The 12,799-nt window shown below is 40.0% G+C and overlaps 1 protein-coding gene across 2 annotated transcripts in view; it reads right to left on the bottom strand.

The window, feature by feature from the left end:
* Positions 1 to 12,799, bottom strand: part of sgk1 (serum/glucocorticoid regulated kinase 1) — a 38,170-nt gene that overhangs the window by 17,011 nt on the left and 8,360 nt on the right. For both annotated transcript variants that reach the window (XM_047807058.1, XM_047807059.1), the window contains one exon: positions 305 to 502. In XM_047807058.1, the coding sequence (XP_047663014.1) occupies positions 305 to 502 (198 nt within the window). The remainder of the gene's footprint in view (positions 1 to 304; positions 503 to 12,799) is intronic.

Consider the following 12,799-nt stretch of genomic DNA (forward strand, 5'->3'; position numbering starts at 1 on the left):
GCAGTTATACACACTTCTTATCAAAGTGGCCTTATTAGTGCATTTGACTTAGTGAATAAAAGTCTGAGAATGAAATAAAACATGTAAGAAATGCAGCATGTAATAAAAGTAAATCAAATAAATCTAAGCGTCAGTTGTGAATTGGGACAATATCAGGAGTAGGTACCAGTTAACACTGTGGTGTAGCTAATATATGTAGCTATAGTGTGTGTGGTGTGTGTAGTGTGTGTGTGTGTGTGTGTGTGTGTGTGTGTGTGTGTGTGTGTGTGTGTGTGTGTGTGTGAGAGAGAGAGAGAGAGATGACCTGTGTGCGTTGCCGTGGTTGCCAAGCCTCCTCACTGCTGTAGGTGATGTAGGGTCCGTTGCAGATGGAGCACTCCATGAGTACAGGGTTTCCCAGCAGGGGTGACATTGCCCATGGGCAGACCATGTGACCTTCTGGCTCCACCTCTTTCGCCTTCCCATCGCCATGGTGGCGACTCAACATTTTCCACTTCCTCACCTGGACAAACAAACAAATACGCATGCATGCAGGTAGGTAAACAAGTGGAGTTTAGATGATTTTGAACTTTTAATAAAACTCAAAAGTGTATGTCAAACAGACACACACACACACACACACACAGAGAGAGAGAGAGAGAGAGAGAGAGAGAGAGAGAGAAACCCACAGTGACCTAATTACCTCAATATAAAATGGTGTTGACTGTCTAAATCCACACTAAGATAACAGTCTAATTAACAGCAAATGTCTCCTCTTTCCTCTTATTCTCCCTTCCTCTAATATCTCTCCTCCCCCTCCCTATCATATTCTCTGCTCCTCTCTTCACCTCTCGTCTTCATATTTCTTCTCTCAATATTGTTCCTTTCCTCTTAATCTTCCCCTCTCCTGCCCTCTCTTTTTCTCCTTCACTTTCCCATCGTCTTTGCCCTTTTTTCTTATTATTTCTCCACTATATATATATATATATATATATATATATATATATATATATATATATATATATATATATATATATATATATAGAGAGAGAGAGAGAGAGAGAGAGAGAGAGATCTAGACCTCGATCTCTAGTCCTTCTTTCCTTTTCTATTTCTATTCCTCCTCTCATCTATCATCCACACTATTCCTCTCCCCTCTAGATTTTCCCTTTCTTTACACATATCTCTTCCATCAGTATTTCTCGCCTCTTCTCCTCCTCACCTCTGATCTCCTCTACATTACACATCTCTCCTTTCATGCAATCTCTTTTTATTTCTCCTTCGCATTCTATCCCTCTCTTCCTCCACCCATATGTCTATATCTCTCATCTTTATTTGTCTTGTTTTCTTTCGTATACGGCATGTCATTTCCTTAATCAGCTCTTCATACCGTTTCTCTTCATTTCCTCTCCTCCACTTCTCTCCTCTACTTTCCTGTTCTACACTTGTTTGTGTTTCTCTCTAATGCTTGTTGATTGGCAGTGGAAAGCTGCTGTTTTGGAAGCCTGTATTTGTGTGTGTGTGTGTGTGTGTGTGTGTGTGTGTGTGTGTGTGTGTGTGTGTGTGTGTGTGTGTGTGTGTGTGTGTGTGTGTGTGTGTGTGTGTGTGTGTGTGTTGTGTGTGTGGTGTACTGTTGTATTACAGCTTTAAGGAAAGTTCAGGCCAGAGCTGCTTGCGTTGGATAAACATTCTTGAAATTCCCAAGATCCCACAAGGCTTCCTTCTGCTGGCTGTACCCATGGAAACCAGCCGAGTTTTTTGCCGTGTTTTAGGTTTGTACATGTGTGGGCACTGCTGGCTACGGGCCGCCTAAAGTGATACGCTGTTTTGCAAAGTGGGAATGTTTGTGTGTGTGAGCGTGTGTTTATGGTTCCACACCAAAGTTTCCAGCAGCCTAGATTTGGTGGATTTATTTATTTATTTATTTATTTATTCATTCATTCATTTATTTATTTATTTTACATTTTTAATATTTGTGCTACGAGCTTCCATGTTTTGTGCTTCACCTGTCTGTGAGAGTGATGACCTCTGAGTTAGATCTCTGCTTCAGGCAGAACTTCACCCTCACATTTTCTTTGTGGCTTCATATCCTGCTCTCTCTCTCTCTCTCTCTCTCTCTCTCTCTCTCTCTCTCTCTCTCTCTCTCTCTCTAACATAATTAAAACTCCTACATGACCAGCCTTCCTTCTCCTTTTACACACACACACAAAAAAAAACGCGAACCTTATTTTTCACGGTTAGTTTTACTAATGCAATTGTCGACCGATATTGGAAGGAAATATGAGCAGCGCTGCGGAAATATTTTATAAGAATGCAGTTATCTGATGTTGCAGACCTGCAAAGTTGTTTTTCCTACATTGTACATGCGGTAGAGTTTGAAATTTAAATATATTGAAATACAAACATAAACGATTCACAAATTATTCACTGCTAAGTATCAACATAGATAGACAGTATAGACAGTTACACATTCACATCGAGTATGTGCTAGCTCAGTGATTAAGTTGTTGGACTCCAAGGCTTCTAATTTAGCGTAAACATTCCTAACTAGGGATCTTAGCTTCAGCGTGATTCAGGACAAATCTCAGAGCAAGAAAACAACAACAATTTTTATCTTAGAGAAGAGGCGGGGCTAAACCCTGTTACTAGGTCACACATTCTTTTGAAGGCTGTGATTGGTTGTCCAATAAAAAAGGAGCGCTTTTAAAATCTGATCTGTTATAAACCTTCACTTTGTCTCTATGCTAAGATATTTGAGACTCTACACGGTAAGCTCGTAGCATAGAAGCTCGTAGCATATGATCGGGCACGATCACGTTCGTGCCCGATCATATTAGAGATCTTCTAACATCTGCATGTTATAAATGGCATAGATGTAATGGCATTAAATGTAAATGTAAACTACCTCCGATACAGAGCAGAAATGTCATCGAGACAAATGATATCAAATTATATTATAACTCGCTATCGTTATTTAATATATGTTATTTAATACAATAACGTATACGGTATTTAATAACGATAGCGAGTTATAATATAATTTGATTTAATTTTCCCACATTTCTAAGAATTTTCTCACTTTGTATTAAGAATGTTCATGAAACAGAGTTAGAAGTTCTGTTACAGTGTAAACTGTGATGTAAACTGTGATGCGATGTTAGAATACTTGGCAACAGAAGTCATAAATTGTGCCTCATATCAAAAGCTTTGTACACTCACAGAAACTTTGCATGCTTTGTAAACATCTCAGGAAGCTTCATCAACCGAGCAGGATTTACATGCCGATTTTCTCTCCCTAATGCGAAAGCACTACTGTAGACGAGGTGTTATTTAAAGCGGTCACAGGCTGTATTTATTTAGTAGTTTTTGATGCCAAAAATTACGCAAATAAGAAGGTTAAGCCAGGGTTTGGGAATATGAAGTGTGAAAAGTCAGATTATGAATATACTCAGGATTCAATGTAAACCCTGGGTTAATTATGAGCAGTGTGAAACAGGACACAAGATAACCCAGGATTCTGTAAACCTGTGGTTTCCAATCACACAAGGAACCAATTCAAACTTAAAACAAGCTTGATAATTACCACAAAGCACCAAAATACAAGCTAGTATAAATTAGCAAAGCTAAGCACTTCTTTTTTCAAGGCAACAAAGTCATCCACTTTGTATTATTTGCTGCAATCATGAGGGCAAAAAAAAAAATCACTAAATCATTAAAAGGGCTGATTTCTTTCTAGCCCAAACTGTGCATTCTTACAGCCTATAATTAACATTTGTGGGACAGTGGTGGCTCAAGCAGTTAACGCTCTGGGATGTTGATTGGAGGATCAGGGTTCAGGGTTCTAGTTTTTCCTCAGGAATGCCAAGCTGTCACTGTCGGGCTTGAGCAAATCCCCTAACTCTCTCTGTTCCAGGGTGCTGTATCATGGCTGATCCTGTGCTCTGACCCCAACCTCCAAAGTTGGGATGTGTGAAGTAATCATTTCACTATGCTGTAATGTAGATGTGACAAAAATAAAAGGCTTCCCTCTTATTTTTTAATTAGGTCAATAGATTGAACTTGGCAAGTATTTTTCTTTTATATCAAATAGGGCTAAATTATTGAATTATTATTCATAATATTCATAATCAACAACCGTTATTGTGAAGGTGCACAAAATACGGCTAATAAAATGTGGATCAGATTTTTTCCTAAGTGTTGTCAGAGAAACAGGAAGTACAGAGAATCAGAGAAAGTACAAATGACACCAAGCGACAAATGACAAAATTGTCAATATTACCTAAGAGCGGAAGAGCTTTCATGCTTGAAAGAGACACGGCATGATTACAGACTCAAAAAAAACAAACATTGCGTTCCCACGTGTGATATAATACGACCCTTATTATGAATTTTCATGGAAGTACAATCATTCTCCACCGTGCCATTGGACATCACGGCTCACCGTCATCGTGTCTGTCACTCATCTTATCTACCGTCTAAATATACTTACCATTAAACACTATAACAAACACTACAGTGGCTCTGTGGCTTTTCATGAAGGTATCTCTATCCTGTTCTTTCATAGAATCATCACCGCTGCTGTGTGTTGTTCTTAGAAATTTTCCATAAACTTCATCAAAAAAAAAAAAAAAAAAATCTTCGAGGCCACGGTAGCAAAAGGACATGAACTTTCTTAATAATACATCTACAAACTGACAGTGCCAGAGCTTTCCTGGAAGAGAGGAGGCAGAAGGGAAGCGTGCCAGCTAGGTAATTGTACTCCACATCATCTTGGAGGTGAAAATGCAGAGCAACAGACACAAAGAGAAGAAGACGAAGAACAGGACTCCAATATTCAGAGTTGGATTCTGCTTCAAGAGGTTTTCAGACATTCAGTGAGAAGATGACAACTCCATGTGGTGTTTAAGGACAACAACCGCCTCATCAATACACAGTTATCAGACTGTATCTGACTGTAGAAAGGACATTATTCATAATAACACTCTCTGGTGTTTATAACAGTTTATAATCACAAAATGAGTGTCACCCAAATGAGGATGAGGTTCACTTTTAAGTCTGGTTCCTCTCAAGGTTTCTTCCTCTTCCATCTAATAGGGTTTTTCCTCAGCACAGTCACCTCAGTCACCTCAGGCTTGTTTGTTAGGGATAAATACAAACACATTTAAATATAAGTCTAATATTGATCTTGAACTCTTGTATAATATTAATCTTTGTATAATAAAATTTTCGTGCTATATTTCTTCTGTCCTGTAAAGCTGCATTGAGACGACGTCCGGCATTAAAAGCACTATACTGTAGGAACAACATAGTATTGAATCGAAAGGGTCTTTTTTAACGGATCTGTACTGATGTAAACAAAAAGGTTAGGATTAATAGCTGTATTGCGTTGACCGACTACAAACATTCAGGCACTGCAAGACATTTCACAATAGTTAAAGCATAGAAATGAAATTCAGCTCCTGCCTTAAAACCGTGTGATGACTCGACTGGAAGATAAGCTGAAGATAAGCTCACATGTAAACAAGTCAAGTCAAGACAATGGAATTTTTGAAAGCTTTCAATCAATTTGAGTTCAATATCCAAAACATCATGAGAACCGAAAGTTAAAGGGAAAGAATAAATTGACATAATTTGATGGGACTCTCTCTCTCTCTCTCTCTCTCTCTCTCTCTCTATATATATATATATATATATATATATATATATATATATATATAAATATATATATTTAGGTCCTTCTATACAACACTCAATAACTAAAAGACTGTCAAGTCATGCACAGTTGACTGTCCCAAATTTGTACTTTTTTTTCCTGACTCATGCTCAAAACATCCCTGCTCATCATTAACCGTCAGCAGAGATACAAAGGGACAAAGAGCACAGGGTCGAGTGCTACAGAGCGAAGCTGACGCATGCGAGAGAAAGCAGGAGGTGAGAAACAAGAGCAGCACTAATTCATCTGTAGTGTGAAAGGTATATATGTGCAGCTCTGGAGGCTGCTCTTATGTAACTCCACTTCATGCCCCTTTCCTGACCTCGGCTGGAGTTCGACTCTGCACGGAGGTGGACGGCCATAAAGATGTGAAGACCTGGCTCACGAGGGTGGAATATTAGCTTAACTGCTGGAGATGAAGTGCAAAAGGAAGGAATGAAAATGTAGAACCAGTTATGCGTTATGCTTCATAATAACACTCTCTGGTGTTTATAACAGTTTATAATCGCACCCTCCGGTGTCACCCAAATGAGGATGAGGTTCACTTTTGAGTCTGGTTCCTCTCAAGGTTTCTTCCTCTTCCATCTAAGGGAGTTTTTCCTCACCACAGTCACCTCAGTCACCTCAGGCTTGTTCGTTAGGGATTAATTTATGAACTGTATATCTTATTTTCTATAAAGCTGCTTTGAGACAACGCCCATTGTTTAAAGCGCTATAGAAATAAAATTTCTATTGAATAGAATTTAGGGGGACACGGTGGCTTACACCTCCAGGGTTGGGGGTTCGATTCCCGCCTCCGCCTTGTGTGTGTGGAGTTTGCATGTTCTCCCCGTGCCTCGGGGGTTTCCTCAGGGTACTCCGGTTTCCTCCCCCGGTCCAAAGACATGCATGGTAGGTTGATTGGCATCTCTGGAAAATTGTCTGTAGTGTGTGAGTGAATGAGAGTGTGTGTGCCCTGCGATGGGTTGGCACTCCGTCCAGGGTGTATCCTGCCTCGATGCCCGATGACGCCTGAGATAGGCACAGGCTCCCCGTGTCCCGAGAAGTTCGGATAAGCGGTAGAAAATGAATGAATGAATGAATAGAATTTTAATTGATGAATCAATTAAAATGTGCCATAATTCGATATGCGTTCTACTAGAAGTCCTTGTGTGTTTTTTGGTTACAAATAATAATGACTGCTTGAGTAAACCTCTCGGCTATGTAATATTATAATGGATAATATAACATTGAGCAGTGAATCTAGGTCTGTTCATGAGATTAGATTAGTTTAGATTAGAGCAATATATACACAAAGAATATATAGTACTGTGTGTTGTGTAAGACATGAAAGCCACGCTGCTGATGCATGTTCAAGGCTCCATGAGTAAGTCTCAACTGCACTCGTTGACCTTGTAGTTCAAGGTCACTTGTTCTTGGCACAGGCTTTAATCAGCACTCATATTACTTTCCTGACAAGCATAATCTCAGTCGCACACTGTAACACAATCACCAGCCATATCAATTTCCACTGAGCTATAATCTCTCTTGCGTACAGTAATTAGTGTGACAACAATGCTGCTGTTGATGATGATGATGATGATGATGATGATGATGATGATGATGATCTGCACTTCTAGGTGCAGGTCAAAGAGCATACACTTGGTAAAACCTCTTTAATCTACAATCACACTTCTGACACCATAAATAATCCGTCTTTCATGTTGTGTGTGTGTGTGTGTGTGTGTGTGTGTGTGTGTGTGTGTGTGTGTGTGTGTGTGTGTGTGTGTGTGTGTGTGTCAGTGTGTGTGTGTGTCATTATGTGTGTGTGTGTGTGTGTGTGTGTGTGTGGGTGTCACAGCAGAGAACCCGGCGATGACTCATCAGCACACTACAGCCAAGCTGAATCTTCCTGCCACATTAATTCTCTGCCTCATCACACACCAAAACACATCCAAACACACACACACACACACACACACACACACACACACACACACACACACACACACACACACACACACACACACCCCATGCAAGTGTACTTTGTAAAACAATTTCTATTTAAATAACAGTCCCTTTCTTGTGACAGCCAAATTTCCTCAAGGTGGAGAGAGACTTTGAAGTATAACATGAACATGAAGCGCGCGCGCGCGTGTGTGTGTGTGTGTGTGTGTGTGTGTGTGTGTGTGTGTGTGTGTGTGTGTGTGTGTGTGTGTGTGTGTGTGTGTGTGTGTGGGTGTGTGTGGGTGTGTGTGAATAATGTGAATCTGATACGTGTCACACTCGTGAATGAAATCGTTCACAGCTGCTGATGGTTTTGACACCCGTGCAGCGAAACCTGCTAAATCACAACACCTCCACTAGAACAGCTAGTGAGACAAAAATACCATGTGTCATGATTCTTCAACTGTCTCTGTCTTTCTCTGACTCACACAACCACTCATCCACAATCCTGTCCCCAATCCAGTACTTCGGCTCTGCTCCAGAACTCTGGAAGAGTATCCCAAAAGACACAAGACAGTTGAGCTACTGTAATATTGACCGGATCTGGATATGATCTGGACAAGAAGTAAATAATTATCATTCGTTAATAATCATGACACATTTACACAGTTCATACATTTACTTTTAGAAAAAAAAAAACATGTTTTAAACATCGAATTGTTTTAGAAACTATTTAGGAAACGAAGAACACATTATTATTTAACAAATCATGGATTGTATGAATTAACTGAATACGTCTGTGCTACAAACTGCATATTTGAAATTTTCTCTTAACCCCTTCCACCCTAGCGTGAGCCAGGTCAGAAATAATAAATCCTTCCTTAATCAAAAAAGCCTGAAGGGGGAAGAGGGGGAAGTCGTGGCCTAATGGTTAGAGAGTTTGACTCCTAACCTTAAGGTTGTGGGTTCGAGTCTCGTGCTGGCAATACCATGACTGAGGTGCCCTTGAGGAAGGCACCGAACGTCCCCCAACTGCTCCCTGGGCGCCGCAGCATAAATGGCTGCCCACTGCTCCGGGTGTGTGTTCACGGTGTGTATGTGTCCTCTGCAGTGTGTGTGCACTTTGGATGGGTTAAATACAATGCAGAGAGCGAATTCTGAGTATGGGTCACCGTACTTATCCGTATGTCACGTCACTTTCACTATCAATCAAGAAAGCCTGAATGTATCTACACATGTAGCATAGCAGAAGTAAGAGAAGAAGCTCAGCTATAAGAATTCAATTCCAGCTAAACAAAACAATTCCAACACAAACTGCGTGCTGAACGAACAGACAGAACAAATGCACACACAACAAACCTGACACAAGCGATCGGCCGTTACTCAACCGGATTACAAACACAGCCAGATTTTGCAGATACGGTATAAGAATAAACATTCAGTGACCAAAACTCACAGAACCAGAAGCTTTTTATTAACCACCAATAATTAAAAAACATTATCTCGTTATCCATTTTCTCTTACTCTGAACAGGTAATATATAAACTTATTCTAAGTACCAGAATTCTTCAAATCTGCCACGTAGTTTTTGAGATTTACTTAAATGTTTCTCAAGCAAGAGGCTCAACAGTAGGCCTAGTGTTGAACAGGTTGAATGCATTACATTGTACCTGAAAGGCATTAAAAAAGTTAGTACCAAAGAGAAAATGTAGGCGAGACGCATCAAAGTGTCCATACAACACGTTTTGAAAAAAAAGGTGTGTGAAGGTTGCTAAAATTGTATGGAATCGTTCGAGCGAGACATTTGCTATAAAGCTGCTACAAGCATGGAATAATATTAAGTCTTCGCCCCCTAGAAATAACGTAACCAGATAAAATAATCATAATTAATTGTTCCATGCAGATTGCAGGGCTCTCAAGTTTTGAAGACAGGCAAGAATGACATTTCCAACCCCCCAGCAACCCCCCCATCATGATTGAGGACAATGTCCCGTCCAGAGACAAGCTGTTTAATGTTGAGGTTTTGTTCAAACCGACCATCGAAAATACCCTCGCTAATGGATGTGTTTTGTTCATTGGTTGTTGCGTTAAATCTTACCCATATACAATGGTGCTATTTTCTGATTGGCTATTGTATAGCCTCTTTTTTTTGATTGGCTGATAAGTGTCCGGCTCGACTAAGAACTCCAGGGGAGACGCGCTTGATTCCTGCCCGGTTCCATAGAGACAGCGGTGCGGACTGATACGTTTTGGGCGCTGCGGCTTATTAAACATATGATAAATAGTCGAAAAGTTTTTCTGCGTGAGAAATACGATGTGTGACACTTGACAGCCCTGCAGATTGTATAGTTCTGTAGAACTTACCCAGTATTATAAAGTGTATGATATTATTTATCATCCACCAAAACGAGTTAACATTAGCGTTATCCGGTGTTACTTACAGTATCTCTTATGAAATGCAAGACTTTCTCTCTTCCAGAATGGATTGCTATACCGTTTTGTCGAGCCAGCGTTAATCTACCAGGGCTGAAATACTTTACACCGTTAAATCCACCTTGTTGTTATGGAAAGTGCTTCTTTGCAAACACTGGGTGGCATTGGGTCAACTTTGTGAGTGCTCCTGTGCCAACGTCGGTCCAGTGTTTGCACAACTTATATACGCAGAGGGCCAACACAGGCACCCAAAATAGACCTTGTTCCAACTTCCTTTTTTTTGTTGTTGTTGTTACCTTTTAATACACTTTCCAGAGTCTAGAGTCACTGTACTCTGTAGTTTATGCACATACACGACTATCTTTGATAGCGTTTATTGTAAGCCGATAGACGTTCGATGTATTTTTTTTAACTGGATCCAGAACAGACTAAAGAGACCTACTGTAAGCTCTGCCCATTAAATCCAGTCAAATTAAGCAAATCAGGTGAACACCACAGTATAAAACACTCCTAAAGGCATTACTTCCAGAAGTAGGGCAGGTTGGGTTTATGACTCTAATTCCAGGGAAAGTAAACATTGTAATGACACATTAACTGTTAAATGACATTTTAAACCGACTTCTTTAAAAGAAACCCTCAGAGTTCAGAACAATTTTACGCATAATAACGAGCGAGAGTAAAGGAAGCGGAGCGCTAACGTCACCTCGGGCACTTCGTTAGCATACTCTTCGGCTGAAACGTTAGGCGTAACGTCACTTAATCATTATACATTTCTAGAAACTAAGAATAGCATTTAGTGGAACACATAAAAAGAACAAAGTGCATGTTTTTTTTTGTGAATGGTTGTTAAATTAGCTGGAGAGAAAAGTCTTATAGCAAGTTTGTCATGTCATAGACACTTTTCACTCAGTGTTTGTTCTTCAGAAAGCATTTCACTAATAATATAAATATGGCCATATAGGATTTTAGCTTCCAGCTATTGGTTTTTACTGCAGCGTTTATCCTACACAAGGTCACAGGAAGCATGGAGTCTTTCGCACTCTGGGGAACTCTGGGCACAAGGAGGAAGACACCCTGAACGATGCATAATCTCACACACATTTATACATTTATACATATACACACATATACGTGTCTTTGGATCAGGGGGGAAAACTGAAGCACCCTGAAGAAACCCCCGAAGCACAGGGAGAACGTGCAAAGTCCGCAAACACAGAGTGGAGGTGGGAATCAATCCAACAACCCTGTGGTGTGAGGCAAATGTGCTAATTTGGACAAACAAAAGTCTTGAACCTCACAAAGCTTAGAGTTGCCATCTATAAAATCTGACACCAAATCTGATACCAGCAGGAAGTCAGTGTAAACACACAAGCATACACACACGAACTGTAGGTGAACATTAACAAATATAAATAAATACAGACACCCATAAGCTGGAAAATATCCTTACACTCTAAAAATGGCTGAGCTAAAAACAAAGTGGGCTGGTTTTAAGAACAGGACTAGGGGATTGAACTCATGCTGGGTTCATCTAGCTCAGAAACATGGGTTTGTTTATGTAACATAACAGGTTGATCACAGCTTATTTAACCTGGCATGATAGGATGAGTAAGCAATCCCAATATTTGACAGAAATCAATTCTAATTTATATGTATAGCAATTTTAACAATGGACATATATAGTACAAATAGTACAAGATTATTATTAGACTTAAAGGCAGGGTCTCTGATTTTTGAGAAATGCTTCAGAAAACTGAGTCGGGCCGATAATAAGCAAAAATCAAAACAAAAACAAAACTAAAGTGTAGCCAATGAGCAGAAAGGGGCGGGGCTTGTCAATATGGGCGGAGAGAGTGTTCAGTGCGCATGTGTGACATTAGCAGAAAGCGCTTTTAACATTGACATGGAGGATAAAAACAAAGAAAGAGAAGAAAGACTTACGATAAGGCAAGAAGTAGGACGTGTTAATATAGGATCAGCTTTACAGCGCTGGAGAGAACTGAAGGAGCAGGAAGTTGGCCACATATTCACAGGTTGGAGTTTCCCGAGTCAATAACTCCTGAGCTAAACGCTGTTACTAGTAGTACTAGTGTTACTGTGTAGTAACAGCGTTTAGCTCAGGAGTTACTGACTCGGGAAACTCCGACCTGTGAATATGTGGCCGACTTTACTTAAGACGCCAAGGCACTTTTTTCATTCTCGATAGGTGAGTAACGTTGGTTTTGCTTTGTTACACAGAACTAATATATGCCTTTGTCCTTTACATGATTATGCTTGTGTGGCATTTTTGCTTGTTTGTTTATCTGCAATCGTATTGTTCTTCCCTTCAGCTATGATTAAGACACATTTCTTTCCATTAGTCTCCTGGGTTACGTATGTATGTGTGGGCGGAGCTATCGATACAGGGGTGGGACCTATTTGGGTTAGGGGCGTGTTTGTTTTGGTGATTTCAAATGTCGACATTGGCTTTCAAACGACGGAGACCCCACCTTTAATATTATTTAAATGTGTTTGTATTTATCCCTAACGAACAAGTCTGAGGTGACTGAGGTGACTTTGGTGAGGAAAAATGCCGTTAGATGGAAGAGGAACCAGACTCAAAAGTGAACCTCATCCTCATTTGGGTGACACTGGAGGGTGTGATTATAAATATACAGTCTGAAAATTCTTAATAGTAGTATTAGTGCTAGCTTTATTATTATACTGAGAGAAATAAATGCAATCCAAACACGCATTACTCTACCCCTT

This window comes from Tachysurus fulvidraco, chromosome 23 (genome assembly GCF_022655615.1).
Source record: "Tachysurus fulvidraco isolate hzauxx_2018 chromosome 23, HZAU_PFXX_2.0, whole genome shotgun sequence".
NCBI classification, from domain to species: domain Eukaryota; kingdom Metazoa; phylum Chordata; class Actinopteri; order Siluriformes; family Bagridae; genus Tachysurus; species Tachysurus fulvidraco.